General features: G+C 44.6%; 1 protein-coding gene across 1 annotated transcript in view; it reads right to left on the bottom strand.

Annotated features, from left to right (window-relative positions):
- The window catches only part of LPP (LIM domain containing preferred translocation partner in lipoma), a 394,796-nt gene that overhangs the window by 68,693 nt on the left and 301,888 nt on the right, over positions 1–24,215 (bottom strand). Inside the window, exon 8 of the mRNA XM_077826260.1 lies at positions 20,124–20,247. Coding sequence (XP_077682386.1) covers positions 20,124–20,247 — 124 coding nt within the window. The remainder of the gene's footprint in view (positions 1–20,123; positions 20,248–24,215) is intronic.

The raw sequence follows: 24,215 nt of genomic DNA on the forward strand, positions 1-24,215 counted from the left end.
CTTTCTCCACTGTTACACAGGCCTGCAGTACAAGGTGCTCCAGGAGAGATTTGCCTCAGCAGATACGAACCTGATCACAACTCCCCAGTAGGCACGACGAATGTGCTTCCTGCCAAACTGTGCTGTCACCCCAGGGTGCCTGGGCAAGCTCTGAGAGGAAGGAGGGTGGGAAGCTGCTCCCTGGCTCCTTTGATTTAATTGAGGCATTATGAGGGAGCAACCCACTGTGCTCCCTGGAACAATGGGATTGCAATAATGCCTCTTATGCCTGGTGAAAAACCCCTGGAACCTAACTCCTCCCTTCCCCATGCTCCCCCCAAAAAGGCTCAAGGGCAGGTTATCCCATCACTTTTACTAAGCAGAATACAGTGCATTTGCATGGTCCAAAGTAATTTTCCTAAATTGCTGCAACCATGATGGGGCCGAGCTCCAAAGGTCAGGTGAGGACTAGAGCATTCTTAATGTCCACATCTGGGGTTTGATTGAGTCGATTCCCATCATGAGAGCCACCTGCAAAGTTTGGACCTGGATTTCCCACAAAGCTAGGGGCTATTCTGATCTGAGCTTCTGATGATGACCCAGCACTGACTAGGTACCTGTCGCAACACAGGAGACTTGAACTGTTTTCTTGTGCCCGACTGGTTATTTGCTAGTCCCCAGAAACTGGTAGCCTGCAATGGGTCTCCCAGCCCAGTGGGGGTCAGTGATGTTCTATAGTACTTGACTTAATGCTCACTTTTTGCAGCAGGTTCTGGTTTTTGTTGTATTGTTTCCCTTGGGGGCAGATGTTTTACCATTTGCAAAGTGGTTGAATTACAGCCTCAGTGTAACATCTTGAGATGGAAAAAAATAATAATAAAGGAAACCTCCTTTGCTGATCGATCATGGACATGCAGAGGATAGAGCAAGACGTACTTTATTTCCTTTAATGCTGATGAATGGTGCCCGATTAGATCAAAGCACTCTACCCACAGAGCAGCCATAGCATGGGAACTGGCAGAACAAGCTTCCCTACAGTGCATTACCAATGTGCCTTAACCCTGGCAAGGGAGGACTACTTCCAGAAGGGATATGAGGGACTGCGGCCACCTGTGACACACTGGTCACTACTGATCTAGCCTGAACTGAAACTGGTGTTCGGGTGATGAAAAAGGAATGGGCACTTTAGATGGGATATACACTGAGCGGATTTTAAAGAGGCATATATGCTTAATGAAAAAAATTAAAAAGGAAAGATTTGTTTTGTTTGATTTTTTTTTCATGTAATTCTTTGTTTTGCACTGTAAATTCCAGAATGATTTTTTGTTTGTTTGTTTAAATTAGGTTGGAAAAAGCCCACTTTAAAAAAAAAAATCCCCCGCCCCCACCAGAAACAGAGGAAGGGTGGGGGAAGAAAAGTGAGAGGAAGTGGAGGTGGGGAAAAAAAACACTTCCTCTCACTTTCTACTTCCCCATCTCCCTTTCCCAGTTTGAAAAAAAAAAAAGGAGAGAAAGTTTGCTTCAAAGTTTCATTTACAAATGAATATTTTCAACAGAAAGGATTGCTCAGTTGAAAAACAAGCTGCTGCTGCTGCTTAGGGCTTAAGCCGCTGCGTGAAGAATGGAGGGTTTGGTTGCTGACAGTCAACCCCAAACCAACAGCCTGGAATTTTTGGTGAACAAAAAATTGCTTTGGGCTGAACAGAACATTTTGTTTTGACGTGGAGTGGCTTTTAAGAATGATATTGCATTGAAAACCAAGTAAAATCAAAGGAAATTTCATCACGAAAAGTTATTCTGGCCCCTAAAATCAAAACGTTTAGTTTAGAAAACACTGGAATGAAATGTTCCCACTTTTCTTTGGATTTTTGTTTTGTTCCCCCCGCCCCTCTTGCTGAAACAATTCAGCGAAACTGACATGAATTTGTGAAATGTTACAGGGTTGCGAGATTGGCATTTTCACCCAACAGAAAAGTTTCAGCTGGAAAAAAAAAATCATCTGGCTTTACTCAGAAGGAAATGTTCTTGGGGGCAAGTTATCCCATCAGTGCTATCGGGCAGGTTCTTATGACTTCCACTGAAGCAGCTGGTGCTGGCTGCTGTCAGAGACAGGATACTGATGGACTTTATGTTTGATCCAGACTGTAAATTCCTATGAACGGCTCCGGAACTCCAGTACCATCCACTGAGATGCATCCCTTTGCACTTACATTTTCAACATCATCATTGCGAGACTTAACTCTTGAAACAGAAAGGACACAAATAGAGAAACAAACGTCTATCTAAAAGGTTTGATTGAAACTCGTGCGGAAAACAAAGGGCAGAGTGTGTGATGGAAATCGGTCTCTCTTCCCCCACCCCTCTGGGGGTGGTAGTGACTTTCTGGGCATTCCCCTGGTCTGCGGGACCTGTTCTGAAATTCTAGACAAGATCTCAGGATCCTCTTTTGGGGAGCCACAAAAATACGTTTCTGGTGGTTTGGTGACGGAAGTCCCAGCCACTGCGCAGGCGGGGGCTGGGTGGGGCTCTGGCTTTCCCATCGGATGCCAAGCACAGCTGTACACAAAAGGTGCTGGCTCAGCGCTCTGACGTGGTAACTCAAGGTGCTTCTACTTGCTGGTAGAAGCAGTGGTGGGTGGTTCTAGGGCTTGCTACACCCACCCCACTTGTTTGCGGGAGCGGCAATGCAGCACAAAACTCTGAGGCCAAATGAGGTCACCTCCTCCTCAGACATTTAATACTCGATGAATGCTTGCAGCCCTCCCCACCCACTCCTAGAGGCCAAATGTGTAAGGAACTGGAGGGCAACAACCCCAGTCTGCAGGGCTCCGGGTGACAAACACTTCCACTCTACCACCAGGCAACCATGGAAGACCTGCAATTAATGCTCTGTAAACCCGGGGGGCCTAAGCATCACACGAAGTGCCGCTCAGAGAAATCCCTTTTGGCAACATCTCTGGTTGGTCCAGGTGCACTATTTAAGCAGGAAGCTGTCTCTGCAACTCGACTGTACCGGGCCTCCTGCTATAACAGATCCCACTGGTCCCTGACTCTGACCCTTGGATTGATTCCTGGTCTCTGACTCCAGCTGTGATATCTGGCGAGACTCATGACTCTGGGTCTGTCCTTCGGCTTGACTCCTAGTTTCTGACTCTGGTTCTGACCCCGGGCTTTACCACCAACTCTCAACTACTGCTCCAGCTACCAGGCCCTATTCCTGCTCTGACCACTAAACCTGACTCCTGGTCCTACTCGCTTAGGCCAGACTGTCCACATCCCGGTCGTGACAAAAGGTGCTGATTCCCAGCTGCTCTGAGCCCCAAAATACAAGAGTTCCAAATTCAGACAGGTTTCAGAGTAACAGCCGTGTTAGTCTGTATTCACAAAAAGAAAAGGAGTACGTGTGGCACCTTAGAGACTAATAAATTGGTTAGTCTCTAAGGTGCCACAAGTACTCCTTTTCTTTTTGCAAATTCAGACAGAAACCCGGGCCCCTTAGTGGATGCTCAGCTGAGAACCAAGCCACTGGGCAGGTGAAAAAGAACACATCAGCCTGGCCACAACACGCACTGACACAGATACCAGCTTTTCAGCCCACAGTGGGGAACAGACGGACTTCTACTGTTCATCCAGAAGTGACCTAATGGAAGTTATTCAGAGTTATTATTATCTGCATTACTGCAGCACCTAGGAGCCTAGTCCTGGACCAGGACCTGTTGTGCTAGGTGCTGTACAAACAAAACCGCAAAAACCGCCCCTTCCTCCCCAAGCCAATCATTTCATCTCCTCCTGGCAAAGGCTGTCAGCATTCTCCCAGACTCACAACCAGCCCCCAAAATCACACACTGCTCACTGGAGCACTGCTGAGCCTGAGGGACATGGTTCATTCTCCACCGGCCAGCACTCCAGCTGGTGTTCGGCAGCCTGCTTCCACCTTGCCAGACTGCTGGACTTGCAAGTGGCAGGAAGCAGAGTGTGTTGTGTCCTCTGTTCCGTGGGGAAGTGGAAAAGCCTGGTAAGAAGTAGGAGATGTGAAACTTTGAGTCAGAGATTCTCGCTCTGCCAATTGCTCCTGTCTGCCAACCTGCCTCACGCCTGCCTGGGGAGGAGCAGTTGAGGAAATGTCGCTAAATAGAAAACAAGGGAGCAAAAGCTGGGAGAAAGGAAGAAGGTGGCAAAGAGAAGAGACTCCAACAGAAGCTTGCTGCTGGGCTGTCAAACCACCAAAGGCTTTCAGGCCTGGGATTGTCGAAGGAGTCTAAGGGTGCTGGATGCACAAGCCCCACTGAATTTCGGTGGGACACCTGACTCCTTTGAATAGGAATCCATGCAGCAATGCCAGGTGTATGATGCATTTCTGCCTACACACTGCCCAGGTGTTAAACTGAATCCATTGTGCACCTTTGAGTGCCTGACCTGCACTCTGACACTAACCCATTTCCCCTGGGCCGAACTTCTGTCACTCCAAACTTCTGAGCAGCTCTGAACAGCTGCCTTCACTTTTCTTTACACCAGATAGCGGTTTCCTTCTTTCCCACTCAGACTCGAGGTTCACTATCTGATTACCAGTTAGTGCAAGAACTGAGAGCTCTGTTCAACTGCAAAGAGGAGGCTCTTCCCTTCTGAAAGGGGCACACACCACTTGGTTTTACTACTGCAAGGGCCAGAGACACCATCCCTTAAAACCATGACACCATTATGGAGAGAAAGTTCTTTTAAGGTCGTTATTTGATGTTGCTAAAACTGTATCCTCCTCTGAGAGCTGGATTGTTGGTATGAAGGGAGCCTGCTCTTACTCGCAGAGGCAGATGGAAAAATAGTACCAATAACTCTCCAAAGCATTTTAAAAATGGTATCCCTATAGCACATGCGGCCTATGCAGAGTACATGGTGGAGGAGTGTGGTAGAAAGGCAGGAGTTATGGCTTGTTGCAACTTGTATCCAAAACAGAACATGAAGCACAGTGAGACTCAATTTGGTTTAAACAAAACAATGACTCACATGATCCAAATGGGTTTTGAGGTTCAAAACAGTTTGGTTAAATTTGTCTATTTGTAAATTATTTTTCCTTTCCACAGTCCTCCTGTTTTTGGCCCTGGCATGGATCAAGAGCACTCGAACACAGCACGTAAGTCAGTTCCTGGGAAGACTCCAATCCAATTTCTAGAACAGAGGGTTGCACTCGCTTTCGAGTTAGTTTCAGATCTGCATCCAAACTTTGTGATGCTTGACCCGAGCCTGGGGCTCATCTGTTTGGGTTTCATCACTCCAACGCCACTTAAAAGGAAAACCGAACCATTCTTTCCACTACAAGGCACAGATGGGATGAAACAGACTCAAATGCTGACCGCGGTTTGGGAAGATACTTCTCTATCTGAGATATGGCAAAAGCCTCTTCCTACGAATAGCGGCGGGCCAGGCTCCAACCGTTATCAGGGGATATTGCTAGCAGAAAGAGAAGCAAAACCAGGGGACATTTGCTCAAAGAAAACCTGTGAAACGTCTTACATAAGAACAATGGCTAGATTGTCAGGCTCAACGGGTAGTGATCAATGGCTCCATGTCTAGTTGGCAGCCGGTGTCAAGTGGAGTGCCCCAGAGGTCAGTCCTGGGGCCGGTTTTGTTCAATATCTTCATAAATGATCTGGAGGATGGTGTGGATTGCACTCTCAGCAAATTTGCGGATGATACTAAACTGGGAGGAGTGGTAGATACACTGGAGGGCAGGGATAGGATACAGAGGGACCTAGACAAATTGGAGGATTGAGCCAAAAGAAATCTGATGAGGTTCAATAAGGAGAAGTGCAGGGTCCTACACTTAGGACGGAAGAACCCAATGCACAGCTACAGACTAGGGACCGAATGGCTAGGCAGCAGTTCTGCGGAAAAGGACCTAGGGGTGAGAGTGGACGAGAAGCTGGATATGAGTCAGCAGTGTGCCCTTGTTGCCAAGAAGGCCAATGGCATTTTGGGATGTATAAGTAGGGGCATAGCGAGCAGATCGAGGGACGTGATCATCCCCCTCTATTCGACATTGGTGAGGCCTCATCTGGAGTACTGTGTCCAGTTTTGGGCTCCACACTACAAGAAGGATGTGGATAAATTGGAAAGAGTCCAGCGAAGGGCAACAAAAATGATTAGGAGTCTGGAACACATGACTTATGAGGAGAGGCTGAGGGAACTGGGATTGTTTAGTCTGCAGAAGAGAAGAATGAGGCGGGATTTGATAGCTGCTTTCAACTACCTGAGAGGTGGATCCAGAGAGGATGGTTCTAGACTATTCTCAGTGGTGGAAGAGGACAGGACAAGGAGTAATGGTCTCAAGTTGCACTGGGGGAGGTTTAGGTTGGATATTAGGAAAAACTTTTTCATAGGAGGGTGGTGAAACACTGGAATGCGTTGCCTAGGGAGGTGGTGGAATCTCCTTCCTTAGAAGTTTTTAAGGTCAGGCTTGACAAAGCCCTGGCTGGGATGATTTAATTGGGGATTGGTCCTGCTTTTGAGCAGGGGATTGGACTAGATGACCTCCTGAGGTCCCTTCCAACCCTGATATTCTATGATTCTATGATAAGAACGGCCAGACTGGGTCAGACCAAAGGTCCATCCAGCCCAGTATCCTGTCTACCGACAGCGGCCAATGCCAGGTGCCCCAGAGGGAGTGAGCCTAACAGGTAATGATCTAGTGATCTCTCTCCTGCCATCCATCTCCACCCTCTGACAAACAGAGGCTAGGGACACCATTCCTTACCCATCCTGGCTAATAGCCATTAATGGACTTAGCCTCCATGAATTTATCCAGTTCTGTTTTAAACCCGGTTATAGTCCTAGCCTTCACAACCTCCTCAGGCAAGGAGTTCCACAGGTTGACTGTGCGCTGAGTGAAGAACTTCCTTTTATTTGTTTTAAAGCTGCTACCCATTAATTTCATTACATTCATTACCTTGCAGCACTAACCCCCACACTGTCTGCCTTCTACCCACCCCTAAAGTGTAAGCAGGCAGCCAATGGCATCTTGACTCTCAAATGAGCTCATTCTAGATATACTGGACCAAATCACCAGCTCAGGAGATGTAAACTGGTGCAGCTTCACCAAAATCAATGGAGCTACGCTCACCAACACACATGAGCTGATGATGCAGCCCAGATTGTGCGCATGACCCAGCTGGGCTGTGCTCCAAGTCATCTGCCTGTGAGATGCTCCTCATCTAGGTTTCAGAGTAGGTTTCCATTCTTCTAGACACATGCAACTGTCCAGGGCCAGAGGCAATTATCTCACGTTTCCTGAAGGATCATTTCCCCACTCTATGTCTCAGTGCTGTGAATGTAAAAACCTTGAACTTTTGTCCTCTGTGCAGGGCTGCAGTAGGTCTCTCCTCTTCTCTTATCCTAAAGGTCATGCTATTGCTTCATGAAATGAGGCAAGCAATAAAAAGATTAATCCATTCCTAGCAATTGTGCAAAAAGCAATTATGCAAAATTGGACAGAACTTAGGCACATTAATTCCCTCTCTCGCGCTCCCCCATCCTACACCCTGCCCCACTCTGGTGGAAGCAGTGCCTGCAATGGAGAGAGAGAGAAAGTTGGGAGCTGGAGACTAATTGGCACCCTACAAAATACTGTTGAGGCTCCCTCTAAATCTATTCCACTTGGTCCTCAGGAACTCAGTTCGGCTCCAGCCTCATGACGTAGGTTCCCTTCTTTGGCATACCGCAAAGCCACACTGAGTTGATCCAACTCAAGCGCAGATGGTGGGTATAGGCCGTACCGCACATCCAAAATTACACAGTAAACCTCTTTCTTTACCTACATTCACACATTACATTGTATTTACTATACATTGTATGACGTGTTTTGGGATTGGTGTGGTCACTTTGTAGGAACCAATCCCAGTACATCATGCACTGTCCATGCACAACCGACTCCTTCCCCCTCATTTTATGTTCCAGGCTCCTCTTACCCATTGTTATCTGGTGCATTGTCAACTGTACCCTGGGTGTTCCCTCTTCTTAGCTAGTACAGACATTCTGTTTCCAGCTTGCTGATCCATTTACCTCCCTAATCCTGTCTCCCAAAAAATAAGGCCTTGCCCACATCCAATTACTCCTGTCAAGCCTGGCCTACAAATACCATTTCTATTTTAAAAGCAAATGCTCTGCTTGGGAAAAGATTTTGGATTGATGGCTCTAGAGAATGAAGTCCTCTGTTTATCCACAGCTCAGGGACAGCATGGGCTGAATCAGGGCACAGCTCCCTAACACTGTACCACCAGCACGCCTCTATCCCTAGCTCGAGGGACCGTAGGTCACTACTTGTCAATTCAGCTCATAGCTTTTCTGATGGGACTGCCCACAAAGGTGTCAACTACCGTGTAACAACGCCTGTGTGTGGATTGCCTGTGGAGTTCAAACCTAGGACCTCTGGATCTCAATGCACAAGCGCCTCTCCTGCTTGAACTATCAGACCAGGTCCAGAGGCAGTAGCAGACCCGTAAGACTCTATTTGTGACCTAGCCACTAGAGGGGGACAAAGCCACACTGAGTTACTGTTCACTGGGGGAGGGACTTTGTGACATTAGGAACAGGACTGAGGCCTTATGGATATGCAGAAATTGCAGTGGTTTAACTTAAATCACTTTTTAATCCAGTACAAACCTGTGTGGACAGTTATCCAGTTCCTAATCAATTTAACCTAAGCCTGGTTTAAAGTGAAATAAGAAAGTCATAGAATCATAGAATATCAGGGTTGGAAGGGACCTCAGGAGGTCATCTAGTCCAACCCCCTGCTCAAAGCAGGACCAATCCCCAATTAAATCATTTAAATCATCATCATAAGTCCACACAGCCTCTTGCACCAGTTTAACTAAATCAGTTTCCAATCACGTCATATGTTAAACTGGTGAAACTTTCCTGTGTAGACAAGGCCTGAGAATCCACAATCCATTTCTGGATACCTCATAGCCACCGGGGGCAAGCAATTTGTCATAAAAATGAAGTGGCCATCCTCTGCTCACACTGAACAGAATGGCAAACAGCTATTCTTCCTCCTGTGTTACTTCCTTATGTATCCATGATGATTGTCCCCACCCCTCCAAATGAGGGATATTATGTACAGGGTGCATCAAGCGTTGCATATCCAGAATGTACATGTTAGATTTTATCTTCCTTTTCATTTTATTCTATTCTATGCAAAGAAACTAGACAATATTTCTGAACATAAAAAACAACTCTATATTTAGAAATACAATGTGCATAGAGGAAGAGGTTATGACTGGTTTGGTGCCAGTAGGGGTGTTACTGAATGAGCAGTCACTGGGGAATTACAGACGCACGTAGCACTTGGTGACTGATGTTTTGATCAAGCCCAGGGGTCTACAAGCTATAACCATAAAGACATGGGATGGGATTTGCAAAAGAGCCAAGCTTTGCCCTAACTTGGCTCCCATTGCAGACGCTGTTAACTCATTCCCCCGCCCCCAACAGCCCTGGAGAGTCAGCACCACTGAAGATGGTTCAGATCTAGTAAGGATTTGCAAGGGACTATCAAAAAGGGAGTGAGAGGCAGAGGGTGTCAGCTGATCTCAACTGTTGTGACAGAGTACGGGGAGGAAGGAAATCTCTTAGCAAGTATCAAACCCAGCAGTCACTCTGTGCCTCCCATAAGGAGAGAGATACTGGAAAGAGGACTTAGTTTGACCAACCAGACCTTCAGGTGGGTTGTACTGGCTGCATCAGAACCCAGCTCACCATTGAGCCATGGCAAAGGTAAAAGCTGATTTTTGGAAACAATCACCACATGCAGAAAGGGGAGGCCCATTGGTATTGTGGCTCACTCCCACTCATTCATTAGAGCACATCAAGGTGAAGGAAGCAGGCTTCCTCTGAACATGGCATTTAGGGGGCAGCAGCTAGAATGAATTACCCTTGCAGGGCATGCAGATGAGGAGGAAATACTGACGTTTCAGCAAACAGCGGGTTTTTAAAGCCAAAAATATAATGCAAAACGATAAAAAAAAAAAAAAAACCAAGAAACCATCTCCGGTCCTCAAAAACTGCCCTCACATAAACAGCTACAAATCATTTATTCTGTCTGTTCACTCATGTGTAATCAGAATCAGAACATGTGTTTGCTACAGAGCAAGTTATTAACCTCTCAAGGTAGTGTCTGGAACCAGCATTTATGGGGGAAATTGTGTTACAGTGCCGTTTACTGGATGAATGGAACACAGGGCTTGATTCATAAAAATAAGCAAATGGAAGCTCCAGTTTCACAACTAGGTGCATTGTAGGGATGTGCTAAAGCCATTATTGGGTCCAGGAAAGAAAATGGTTTAATTGCGAAGTGAATTAAGCCTAGAGCATTTGAGACCATTAGTCCACGAAGTTCAGTAGCCTACCTCTAGCAGTGACCAATATATGATGCTGCAGAAGATGATTCAACCCTCCTCCCACACACTTACATCTATCATCTCTACTGTACATTAATGCACAGTGCAGAGTTGGGTGGAAGGTTTCCTTCCTTATTCCCGGAATGCCTATAAGCATGCCTCTATCATGTACCTAATTGTGCAGTGCTATGCTTGGGGTGGGTGGAATGCCCTTCTGGACTCTCAATGAACCCTCCCCATGAAACATTAAGATCATTGGCCCATGTAAGTAGAGTAGTAATTACTGGCTGTAACATTTGTATGTGCCTGGAGCTTAGGAGAGACACAAATGAAAAAAAAAATTCTAATATGAGCAAGCACATTCGTAAATTAAGGATATCCATAATGAATCAGACTTGATTTCACGATTTAAATTCACAGCCACCTCAGTCTTATTACTAGTTGAAGTTTGTCTTCTGTTTTCCTTTACTGGACTGGAAAGCTGGCAGATCACAGGGTCTCATGTTTGCCATACACGCTCCAATCAATAGGGCGCTCTCGCAGTCAAGATGGTTGATAAGGTACATCGTGTTTTGCAAGTCAAGAGGAGTTTTTGTTCTTGACTGATGGGCAGCATTCAGAAACCTACAGATGTGTCGAAGTGGGGTTTCATGATTTGAATACCCGTTTGGACCATCAATGGCTAGGCTTTTGAACGCCCATCCCGACCTTGCGTCTTAGCCAAGAAAACACTGACTGCAGGCAGGTGTGCTCCATGGATGACATGACGAGCCCCAGTGTGATGCACTGGCAGGCTCGAGAAGAAGAAATGAGAGAGTTCTACCACTTTTGATTCGTTTCATTCTTCTGATGCTCCCCCTCCTTTTTGTGCCTCTGACAAGCACTCCATGTTGATTATGCTGACGCCAAGAGCAGAGCTGGAATTTTTTCTTGCGCCTCTCAGATGAGAAAGTGGGTTATGATTCATCTCACACAATCTGAGTCAAAGCGATTCCTTTTTAAAAAAAACACTTTTTGTACATTTCCGACTGAAAAACGCTGGGGGGAAGACACTCAATAAATGAGAAAGTTCTGTTTATAATGATTCTTTAGTGTATTTCACTCTCAGCTAAAATAGCCTCCCCCCACTAAACAATGCGACATTCAAAACACCCAGAGAAAACCACAAACAGAAGACAAAAACACCAATAAAAACAAAAAGACAAATGCTAACAATGAAAAACAGAAGAAACAATCCACACTACACTGCGCACCCCTACCTGTAATGGCATGCTGGTTGTTAGACTGGAAAGTAACTGATTACTACGGTGAATTATCAGTTTTTATAATAGCTGTGTATTATCTAAATTCTGCAGTGTGATAGCATTAGTGGGTACATTATATTAATATCACTTAAGATTACTAAGTTTGATCCTGGAGCACTTTTCTCTCTTTCTTGTTTTCACAGCCATGTTATTAACACCCCAAAATATGGTTATGATTTCAACACCAATAGAGCCTTAAGCACAATTGCATTATTCTACACCGGAAGAAGTGAAATGTTGTTGATTTTGTCTTCAAATGAGAAGAAGGCTGGAAAATAGCACATTGGGCTCGAAGGATTTCTTTGTTCGGTTCTCAACTCTGCCACACACTTCCTGTGTGACCTTGGGCAAATCACCTAATCATTATCAATCCTCTAGCCAGCAAGTCCCCCAATATTTTATTTTCTGGCTCTCCAGTAAGTTTGATAATGGATTTTTATTTAACTGTTTTAAAAAAGAAAGTGTTGCTTTTGTTTGCATCCAGGAGATATTGATTTGGGGGCGGGGGACAGTTTTGTTTTTGAGGGTTGAATCATTCTCTTCATAACTTGCAGCCTCTTCAGTGAAGGGACTGTCTTCCTATGTGTTTTCACAGCATCTAGCACATTTTGGCCATTACCACCTGTCACCGTGCCTTTGTGGGTCACAACTGAGAATATCAAATTCAGGACAAACTGCTGAGAAAAAGGGCAGATACACCCCAAAACTGGAGGTTATTCTCCCATGAGATATACCAAACCAGTAACAAAAGTAAAACTTCTGTTTCACCACACTGGCTAACAAGAAGTCATAAAAGCAGTTTCCTTAGGCATTCCACTCCTTGTATCACCCCCAAAACATTAAACTTAGAGATGAGTGGTTCTTTAAAACCAATCTCCTCAAATAAAAGATCCATTTGATCCCAAAGGACCAGCCACACACCCAGGTCAATATACAACTCAGATCTGATCCAATAATCATGCTGATGCCAATCCCTTAGTGTCTAAAATCTAAAGGTTTATTTATAAAAAAGAAAGAAAGTTAGGTGAGAGTTAAAATTGGTTAAAGGAATCAAATACATACAGTAATTGCAAAGTACTTGGTTTAGGCTTGTAGCAGTGATGGAATAAACTTCTGGCTTAAGTCAAGTCTCTGGCTGCTTCCAAATCATTGGAAGGACCTCAGTCCCTTGGTTAGAATGCTCCCATTAGTATAAATCCATAGTCCAGAGACTGGTGCAGGAGAGAGGCAAAATGGAGGTGTTTCCAGGGTCTTTTATAGCTTCTGCCATGTGGAAGGAAACTCACTGTTTCGAACAAAGCCCTCAGCACAGCTAGTGGAAAAATCACAGGTGACAAGATGGGGTTTGGAATCACATAGACAAGTCACATGTCCATGCATAATTTTCCTTAGTCACAGCAGGAAATCATGACCCATATCCCAGACAGAACCTTTGCAGGACAGTCCATTCAGTGTAGATGGGCATCTCCCATGGTCCACTGTCAGTTAAATGTTTCTTGATGAGCCATTTAATTTGAATAGTTCCTCCAAGATGTGCTAGCTAACTGATGTTACCCCAGGAGCAAACATTTGAAATCTAGGTAAAGAGCCAATACTCATAACTTCAAATACAAAAATGATACATGCATACAGATAGCATAATCCTAACCAGCAAATCATAACCTTTCCATGACATCTTACAGGCCACATTTTATACAAGATTTATTGCAAATATATAACAGTGTTGCCACAATGATCTATATGGTCATATTTTAATCAGATAACATCACACCACTGCATCAATAATCAATCATCATCCCAGTGTAGGAAGTTTTTAAATGAATATGTTGATCTTTAAATACACAGTAGGGAGGTCACTGCAGGTTGCTGTAACTGTGATGTTGCACTCCATATGATTTTATGAAAATATGGTAATGAGTGTGAATATAATGTAACTGGAATATGCTTCATACAAAAGGTCTCTTGCAAGATATCATTACAAAGTTTATAATCTACTGAGTGTGGTCATCCTATTTGTATAAATGTATCATTCTTGTATCTGAAACTAGAAATATGAAATATAACTCTGAGAGGTCCTACTGTAATTATGCAAAGTGTGGGCCATTAAGGGCGGTTTGGAGTCTTGGTGGCTCCCATCAACTAGGACAATTGGTTGTAAACGGTTCTGTTTACTTGTAAGCCTTCCCGTGAGTCAGGCCAGGAAGAATGAAGGCTTGGGGTCTCACAGGATATGTGACCATGTCATGTGGTACTGGAATCCATCTTAAACCTCGTGCTCTTCCATTTAGAAGGAGGGGTGGGGACTCAGAGACAAAAGATTCCCACCTTGTGCCAAAGCTATATAAGGGGGTGGAACAGAACAAAGGAGGCTGCAGTCATGAGAAATCCCCTAGCTACCACCTGAACTGTAACAAGCACTGTACCAGGGGAAAGGATTGGGCCCAGACTCAAAAGGAGTCTAGTCTGTGAAAGAAGCTTATTGGTGAGGGTGAGATTTTATTGGTAATCAGTTTCTTCATGTATTAGGCTTAGACTTCCGTGTTTTGTTTTATTTTGCTTGATAACTTACTTTGTTCTGTCTAAAGAAAAGGAGTACTTGTGGCACCTTAGAGACTAACCAATTTATTTGAGCATGAGCTTTCGTGAGCTACAGCTCACTTCATCACTGCATCCGATGAAGTGAGCTGTAGCTCACGAAAGCTTATGCTCAAATAAATTGGTTAGTCTCTAAGGTGCCACAAGTACTCCTTTTCTTTTTGCGAATACAGACTAATACGGCTGTTACTCTGAAATTTGTTCTGTCTGTTATTACTTGGAATCACTTAAATCCTACTTTTTATACTTAATAAGATCACTTTTGCTTATTAATTAACCCAGAGTAAGTAATTAATACCTGGGGGAGCAAACAGCTGTGCATATCTATCAATCAGTGTTACAGAGGGTGGACAATTTATGAGTTTACCCTGTATAAGCTTTATACAGAGTAAAACGGATTCATTTGGGGTTTGAATCCCATTGGGAGCTGGGTGTCTGGGTGCTGGAGACAGGAGCACTTCTTAAGCTGTTTTTAGTTAAGTCTGCAGCTTTGGGGCGCGTGGTTCAGACCCTGGGTCTGTGTTGCAGCAGGCTGGCGTGTCTGGTTCAACAAGGCAGACTTCTGGAGGCCCAGAGAAAATGGGCTCAGAGGTAGTCTCAGCACACCAGGTAACAGTCCGAAGAGGGTTTCTGTGATCAAACGCGTCACAGTAACATTCTCTGATATTTCACCATAGCATTTCATTCTTCCTAGCAGACACCAGAAAACCATAGTCTTTCATTTATTCAGAGTCAAGACAAAAATCACTTCAATTCATGATCTGCAATCCACCTTTGCGTTACAGCACGGGGTAGTCAGGAAAGTTCTCTGTAAAAATGATAGCCCGGTGCTCTGCACTTATTCTCTTTTAAGTGACTTCATTATCAGATCAGCTCCATTTACAAGTGAAAATAAGATTTTGCTGACGGCCAGAGATTCAGACTTAACCAGGGAGCTAAAAACAAAAAGGCATGCTGTTCAGATGGGATTTTATCACCCACAATCACAATTCTGGGGTTGGAATTTAAGGTGGTAATTTTGTTTCAGACCGCTTGTCTGCAGCCGTGCTAGTCTGTAAACCAAGTGGCTGTGCCTCAGAAAAACTCAAGACAAAAATTGTGCCCTTTCTTGCACTGGTGAGCTGCGACCGAAGACAACCAGTGGCATTCCTGGGTTATCTGTGCAGCAGGTGGGCAGGTCTGTAGTGAGCCCAGTGCTCCCTTGTTACCATGAGCCACACCCTGCAAGATGCCATAACAACAATAATCTATATAGCTACAATCGGAGGATTGCAAAAGCCAAGAAAGGAATAAACAGCATGTGCAGATGAAGTGCCATGGGGAAGGGCAGTGAGATGATTTGCATGCTCATGGCGGCAGCTCTCCTTTCATTTAAAAAGGAGTAAATCTGAAGTAATTTCCCCACATCAATGGGGTTTCACTGATGAGAGGAGGACCAGACCTCTGGAAAGACAGAAGAAGAAACTTCTTTAATAAAATCCCTTCCAAAGCTCTCTCTGAGGAAACCAACAGCCCCGTATGCACCTCTCCCGCACACCGGGGGATAACTGCGAGCTCCTTGGAAAAGGCAGCTTTGTCTGCACAGGACTGAACAAACTGCCCCCTCGCTTGCAAACACACTCCAGATGGTTATTTCGGGTCTGCTGCAAGACGCACGGCAAACACCACCCGCAGCCCTCTGCGACTGCACTTTCCCTACCAAGATGCCTTATCCTGAGGGGCTGCTCGGTCACATCACCTCTCTTTGTTTTAACGAGACAAATGGCACCGGGCTTTGACTCCTCAAATAGTCTGCAGTTAAAACAAGCTCAAAATAAGCATTGTAAAAAATGACTGGCCTCTTGTATCCAGCAGCTGCTTGCCAAAAGGCACCAGCAGAATGTAAAGGGGGAGCAGCGGTCAAGTCAGCTGGACCAAAATCTGACCTTCCTTTATTTTCTTTCATACTTTCACACAAACATAGTCAGGGCGGCTGGGGCTAGTGGTCAGAGCAGTGGGCAGCCGGGCCTGCAGCGGGTGGCGATACATAGTGGTCAGAGCCAGGGTCAGGAACCAGGAGTCAGAGCCAAGGGTTGGAACTGGAATCAGGAACTGAGCAGGGCCAGAGTAAAGCAGGAACAGAGCCAGAGCAGGACTGGAGGGAGGCTAGGAACAGGAGTGATCCCACTTGAGGGTGTAAACACTGAGCAGCCGGGGGAATAAAGTGCTGGTTCTGTTGGTTACTCTGGCCAGTCAGGACACTTTGTTGCAAGCCAGCTGTGCATGACCCGTGAGTCCTCTGTTGCTCACAAGAGTTGGAGCTAGCTGGTCCCAACAACAGGAGTTGAGGGACCAACAGTGAGTCAGTGGACAGGGGTCCTGATGGCACTTTTTCTATCTTAATCATCATTGCCCGCGTGGTGACGCAGGCTGTTGTGTTGCTGAAAGTGCCTTCATTAGATGAGACATAAAGCTGAGGTCCGCATCACTTGTAGCCATTAAAGGCCCCATGAGACTTTTGGCAGGAGATGGGGCGTTAAGCCACATGTGCTGGCCAAGTACCAACTTAGCTGCAATTTCCCCTCGAGCTTCAACATGAGGAGTTTACCCTTCACCAAATCAAACCATCCACTTGCAGGAATATACCAGATGCCACTAAAGGGAGGACAACGTTTCAGAGGTGAACGAGTGTAAAGGATCTCTACATGAACAGTCCATACAATACTTGGAGATCCTTCTTAATGTAAAGGAATATAATAAAAGGTAATTTATTAGAGATCATTAGCTGAACAAATGATTAAGGCATCAGTGTAGGACTTGGAAGATCGAGCGTTAAGTCCCTGCTCTGCCACAGACTTCCAGTGTGACCTTGGGAAAGTCATTTAGCCACTCTGTGCCGCAGGACCGCCCCCCCCATTGTATGGATGGGGAAAACGGCCCTGTCCTTCCTCACAGTGGTGTTGAGAGAACATATACATTCGAGATTGTGAGACACTCAGATACTATGGTAATGGGGCCATATGAGGGACTGTGCTTTTGTTCTGTGTCCATGACTAGGGCTCCTAGGCACTAAGGTAATACAGATAATTAATAATGAATCATACGGAAGATAGAAGAATATCCAACATTGTGCAGGCGTGATAGCATTTATATCGTGACAATTTCCATATGAGAATTTGGTCTTTATTGCTCAGGATGAGGATATATCTTTAGCCAACGAGAACCCTGAGGGTATCTCCGTGATTATATCACAAGCTGATAGGAGACGAGATATATGATAGATGACAAATCATTATCTTGCTTCTCCTGTCTAACTGCTGCTGTTCCTCGTTCTTGCCTCTCAAGGAATGCATGTGAACTATCCCTTGCCTTCAATTGTATGTGCTTGGGTGATTTCTTTTACAATGTTTATTGGCTAAAGCTATTCTCTTGTGTGTGAAATCGTCTACAGTAATTTCCATCAAGCGAAGCTACAACGATGTGTATTGGTGAAAACAGAGCTGATGGAGCTGCAGGCTGCCCTGCCTCTGAACTCATCCTCTAGCCTTGTAGGGGGTTTAGCCGATACTTCCAGAGCTAAGAGTAGACAGAACTTTACCGATCCCTATTCCACTTCCTTTTCTAGGAACATCAGCTGTGCCGACATAGCATCCGGAAACCAAATGACCTGATTGAAACCAGAGACGTGAAAAGAGAAACTGACTAGCAGCAGGAGAGCTGTTAAAGAGACGACCCTGAGTGTTGACGGACCAAGTAAAATGACCTTTCTCCAGCATGACAGTTCAAATGTAATTATTTGGACAAATCATTTTCATGACTTAATATAACGCCCTGAAGCTTTCCAGCAAGGTTAATTGGATTCCTCAGTTCAAAACCTATCTGCTCTTAACCAACTTTTAATATGCTGAGATCCAGTTTTCTTAATTCAAACTAATAAAGTGATTAGTTGACAGCTATCTGGTATGCTACAATTACCATGGCATTTAGACCTCAGGCAGAAGATATTTAATGCAAATCAGAGTCAATGTCTCTGCCCACTTGTCCTTTTTTCTGATTATTTGATCAATGTGCCATATGAATCTTTAGCTTGTATGGTCCGTGGTACTATACTAAATAAATGCAGCCTGGCTACAAAGGCAGAAAGGTTGGTTCAGACAGTTAACCATGCAAAGTCCAAACGCTTCCCCCCCGCTTTCATCCTTAATTTTTTTCCAAGTGGGTTTAATGCTGGTGAAAGGTGCTGGATTGATAGCCCGGGAGCGTGGCTTTCCGTATTTATCCACAGCACAAGCTGCAGCAGAGTGAGCTCCCTCCCTGCACTGCCATGTCAGAATGCCTCTTTTGTACGTGAAAGCGTAGCTCAACCTGGATGCAAGTTTGGAAATTTTTTTTAAAGTGACTTGTTCAAGGACTGTCTGGGTATCTGGTTTTATCATCCCCTGTGGTTCTGTTCTAAGCTGGGTTCCCCGCCCCCTTCCCTACTTTTTTTGATAGATGCACAATTAGCTCTGGATAGTTTCCCCAAAGTGCTGTATGGCGCTCAAGAGGCTGAGCAGAAATGAGGAGGAATTCTACAAAACAACAGGGCACATGCCAATCACCTCTCTCCTGCTGGTAAATGATGTTTAAAAGAAAACTGAGACTGGAGGCCTCAGGTTGGATGCACTAGTCCATCCCGGCAACCTGAGAATTAAGTGTGATCCGTAGATTGTTCAGTGCCCAGCTTATATGTCATCTGCCTGAGCTAAGACTTGGGTTTTTGCAGGTTGCTGGTTTCCTAGCTTGCTCCATGGCCATTCAATCTTTGACCTTATTGCTGAGGATAACATGGCTGGCAATTTCTGACTGGTCTGGTGATTTGGGCACCTACACTGGGTGCTAGAACCAGTTCACTCATTTAATTTCATGTAAACTAAACAGCCACTGGGTGGCAAATGGCAGCTGTTTCCAATCGATGGTCTTACCAATGACCTAAAGTTGAAGGGTTTTATATCCCATTCCCCTGAGCCATACAGCCCTCTCTGTCAAAAATCATACTCTGAAAGGAGTCAAGTCATCTAGTGATGCAGCATTAGCCTGCAAGACATAAATATTTCAGCTTCACAACTATAAGTGCCAAGCAAAACTCAAGCTCCATTTCATACCACTGGGTTTCCCTGACAGATCTATCCGCCAAGTTTATGAGAAATTGAAGTGCAGATAGTGGGAAATTTCAAGAATGACTGAGTTGCTTGACTTCACCACATAATCCAAAGCTCACACTAACTTGTATTTTATACAGAGGCATGAGATACCACAATTAAATACCTTTAAAAAGGGAATCAGTGGCTCGCCTCTTTCAGACAAACAAGATGACATGGTTCATAGAATCATAGAACATCAGGGTTGGAAGGGACCTCAGGAGGTCATCTAGTCCCACCCCCTGCTCAAAAAAGGAACAATGGTTATAAGAAGCTATAATTAACCTTGGTATATTTCCACTGAAGTCCATTGGGCCAAGTGGAATTGCTCTTGCTTACACCAATGCAAGTGAAATCAGAATCAGGCCCTATGATATTGCACCAACTTACACCAAGGCTGAATTTGACCCAATAGCTAGAGAGGTTGCAGACTGATGGTATCAGAAAAAACCAGGCACTGAAACATTGACCTTAATCACTGGTGAGAGTTTAAAAATACAGTTATAGAGCATCAGTTTTATGTTGAAACTACAGAGGGATCCCTATGAACAATTACACTACATGCCCAAGCATACCAAACGAATCCATCATTACTAATGCCACTGCATTAGCAGTGTGGCTGTCAAGTCTCCCCGTCACAGAGCGTGGTAAATAGATCAAAAGGCCCTGGGTAGATTTATTCAATGTGACGCGGCACTTACCGAAGTAGTCATCAGAGGGTGGATTCTCCATGTCGTACAGCATCTTCTTGGTCAGATGTTCCAGCTCATCCTCGGGTCTGAACAAAGGAGCGTCTGATGCCGAGCCAGAGGCAGGGTACCCACTCTGCAGAAGGGAAGACACATGCTGCTCGTGAAGTTTCAAATCAGCATTAAAGTGTCCACCAACGCTGCACATGCCCGATGTAAGACAGAAAGGTAAAGAAAATTCACTCTATTGGCTGTTTGGCTTTTAAGCTCACTCGTGGGTCTTATTTTTCTTCTCCTGGGACCCAGTGGGTTTGGACAAATGAACATCCTATTTAATGAAATGAAAATAGATGGCTCAAAACGCTAAACAATTTCCATCAGAATGAGATGAGTAGGTATTACTAGAAGGGATGTATGTATCCAGTAATTAGACAGCCTAGCAGACCTTTGGACAGACTTGAAATAAGAAAGAAAGAAGGAATTATGCTAAGGATAATCAAATATAAACATTTCCTAATAAGAAAGGTATCGGAGGTTTTAGAATTGTCTTCCTAGGGAAGTGGTGGAAGGCCCGTTGGCTTGAACCACTTAAAACTAGACTGGACACAGACTCAGAGAAGATGCCAGAGGGAACAGTTTTGCATTTGGTGGAAGGGACAGACTAGGAGAGCTAGTCTCCAAGGACTAGATATATTTTCTCTTTAGTATGGCTTCCACAGAGCCAAGTCCTGATCAAAGGAAGTTTTGCCATTCATATGAAGAGCACCAGAATTTGGCTCACAGATTTTAGATCTAGCGATGCAAACATTTTAATGTGTGCTTAGAAATGAGACCTCTTGGCCTTCATGTGTTAAGAGCTGGTGTGCAGTATCTGCTATGTTTTCCAGTGAGTTGTCTTAAGAAAACAACAGAAATATGGAGACATCTTGAGAAACAGGGAAGTATTCTAGTGCATCAATGTACCCTGGGAGGATCTTAGAAGCAGTTAAGTACGGTGTGTGTAATTCAGTACAAGGGTCATTACAGAATTAAAAGATGCTGAGATAAGATTTCCAGGCTTATACAATTTTCTTGAATAACCTGTATGCAAGAATGAACTTGTTTATGGAATAAAGTATGGTTAAAGTCAGGGTGGCTTATTTGGTTAATTGCTGCTTTCATCTAGGATTTCATTTCAGATCCATACCTTAGGATCATTACTCTAGAGGCAAATATCAGCACAGGCTATCTCACACACATGGCTTTTCCTATACCTTATACTCATTTACATGTGGATCAATGGGTTACATCGCTGGAGAACAACATATTGGACACCCTGGTGATAAACATTTAACTTACAGAGACTGCAAAAAATCATACAACTGACCAGATGAATCTTTCGAACCACTTGTTGTCAACCAAGTACAACAGCATCCCCACTGACCTGTCTAAACACACCAACTCTTTCTTTTCAAGAAAGCGGGAAATTCTGTACTTGACATCAGTCAGGTGGAGGAGTTCTTAGAATTGTGTTCTGTGATAACATCTCCATCAGTCTCATTCTTCTGAGATGCTATACTCCAAATCTGAGAGACATAAGAACTCAGAAAAGCATCACTGATCTTTTGGTTTTACCACTGATGACTGTTCTCAGTCTTTAAAAAAAAAAAAAAGGAAGCCAAATTTATAAGTTTGATCCCTCTTCTGTTCAAATCAGGTGTATCAATTTTTCCATTACAAATATGTCCCATGCTTTAGTATACTATGACACTACACTGGCCTGAAAGTCTGTTTCCAGCAAGTAACCTATGAAGCTTCTAGTAGCAACCAGGAGTTGAGAAATTCAGTTGTATAACAAGAATAAATCAACTCCTATTGGCAGTCTCACAAACAGACAAAGAGTCACTAGGTAGGGTACATTCTGTCATCAGCTTCACCTGTTCCCATGTGGGCAGGTCCTCCAGGACCTTCCCTGCTCCCTACAATCTCCCCAGGAAAGGTCACTGCCTAAATTGGATATTTTCTTCTGTTAAGCAAGTGAGATACCATTGGAATGAGAGTTTGAAACAATCTTCTCAGACATTACTAATGGATGATGCAGGTTGACCTTCCTGTTCTATAGCAGGACGACAGATGCTGGAAGACTTTTCATCAGTCCCCCCCAGCAAAAAATGGATTTCTCACTATGTATTCATTTTTATGAGATAATTTGTGTCTGTCAATGTGTTTCAGTTTTTATACCCCCCGCCCCCCTCAAAAAACTGATTTTTTTAGTTTTCAACAACCAGAATCAACAACCAAAAATTGGTTCTGGGTGTTTTGACCAAATTCTCACAACTCCAGGGAAAACTGTCAATCTGAACAAAAAATGTTCATTATTTTGGAGAGAATAAAATACATATTTGACCAGTTCTAGTCAGGAGCTATTTCCCCTGTTATATCTCCCTTCAATATCACTATCCCATTTTTCTTAAAAAGTCTGGTTTTGATCCTTCAATGCTGCTGAGAATTAATGCCTTTCAGTGTACATGTTTGAAATAGCTTCTCAGCTCCACCTCTGCCTGATGGTGAACCCTTTTAAGGATGTATTATTAAAAAACTGGGCCTTTTCGTTTCTTTTTTGCTTCTTTATGATAAATCATAGATATGAGGGTTGGAAGGGACCTCAGGAGGTCACCTAGTCCAACCCCCTGCTCAAAGCAGGACCAACCCCAACTAAATCATCCCAGCCAGGGCTTTGTCAAGCCTGACCTTAAAAACCCCCATGGAAGAAGATTCCACCACTCCCCTAGGGAACCCATTCCAGTGCTTCACCACGCTCCTAGTGAAAAAGTTTTTCCTAATATCCAACCTAAACCACCCCCATTGCAACTTGAGACCATTACTCCTCGTTCTGTCATCTGCTACCACTGAGAACCGTCTAGATCCATCCTCTTTGGAGCCCCCTTTCAGGTAGCTGAAAGCAGCTATCAAATCCCCCCTTACCCTTCTCTTCTGCAGACTAAATAATCCCAGTTTCCTCAGCTTCTCCTCATAAGTCATGTGCTCCAGCCCCTTAATCATTTTTGTTGCCTTCCGCTGGACTCTTTCCAATTTTTCCACATCCCTCTTGTAGTGTGGGGCCCAAAACTGGACCCAGTACTCCAGATGAGGCCTCACCAATGTCCAATAGAGGGGAACGATCAGGTCCCTCGATCTGCTGGCAATGCTTCTCCTTATACAGCCCAAAATGCCATTAGCCTTCTTGGCAACAAGGGCACACTGTTGACTCATATCCAGCTTCTCGTCCACTGTAACCCCTAGGTCCTTTTCTGCAGAACTGGTCCCAAGTCTGTAGCAGTGCACGGGATTCTTCCATCCTAAGTGCAGGACTCTGCACTTGTCCTTGTTGAACCTCATCAGATTTCTTTTGGCCCAATCCTCCGATTTGTCTAGGTCACTCTGTATCCTATCCCTATCCTCCAGTGTATCTAGTTTAGTGTCATCTGAAAACTTGCTGAGAGTGCAATCCACGCCGTCCTCCGAATCTTTAATGAAGACATTGAACAAAACCGGCCCGAGGACCAACGCTTGGGGCACTCCGCTTGATAGCGGCTGCCAACTAGACATGGAGCCATTGATCACTGCCCGTTGAGCCCGACGATCTAGCCAGCTTTCTATCCACCTTATAGTCCGTTCATCCAGCCCATACTTCTTTAACTTGCTGGCAAGAATCCTGTGGGAGACCGTATCAAAAGCTTTGCTAAAGTCAAGGAATAACCTGTCCACTGCTTTCCCCTCATCCACAGAGCCAGTTATCTCATCATAGAAGGCAATTAGGTTAGTCAGGCATGACTTGCCCTTGGTGAATCCATGCTGACTATTCCCGATCACTTTCCTCTCCTCTAAATGCTTCAAAATTGATTCCTTGAAGACCTGCTCCATGATTTTTCCAGGTACTGAGGTGAGGCTGACTGGCTTGTAGTTCCCCGGATCTTCCTCCTTCCCTTTTTTGTCATTCTTCTCGAGAAGGTTTCTGCCCCCAAGGCAGAAGGAGGGGGACAGTAAGTGTAACAAATAGTTTGGTATTTGGACATAATTCCCAGCTCAGGTTTAACACACAGACTGTGTTTCCCATCGCTAACT

Source organism: Eretmochelys imbricata, chromosome 9 (assembly GCF_965152235.1).
Source record: "Eretmochelys imbricata isolate rEreImb1 chromosome 9, rEreImb1.hap1, whole genome shotgun sequence".
NCBI lineage: Eukaryota > Metazoa > Chordata > Testudines > Cheloniidae > Eretmochelys > Eretmochelys imbricata.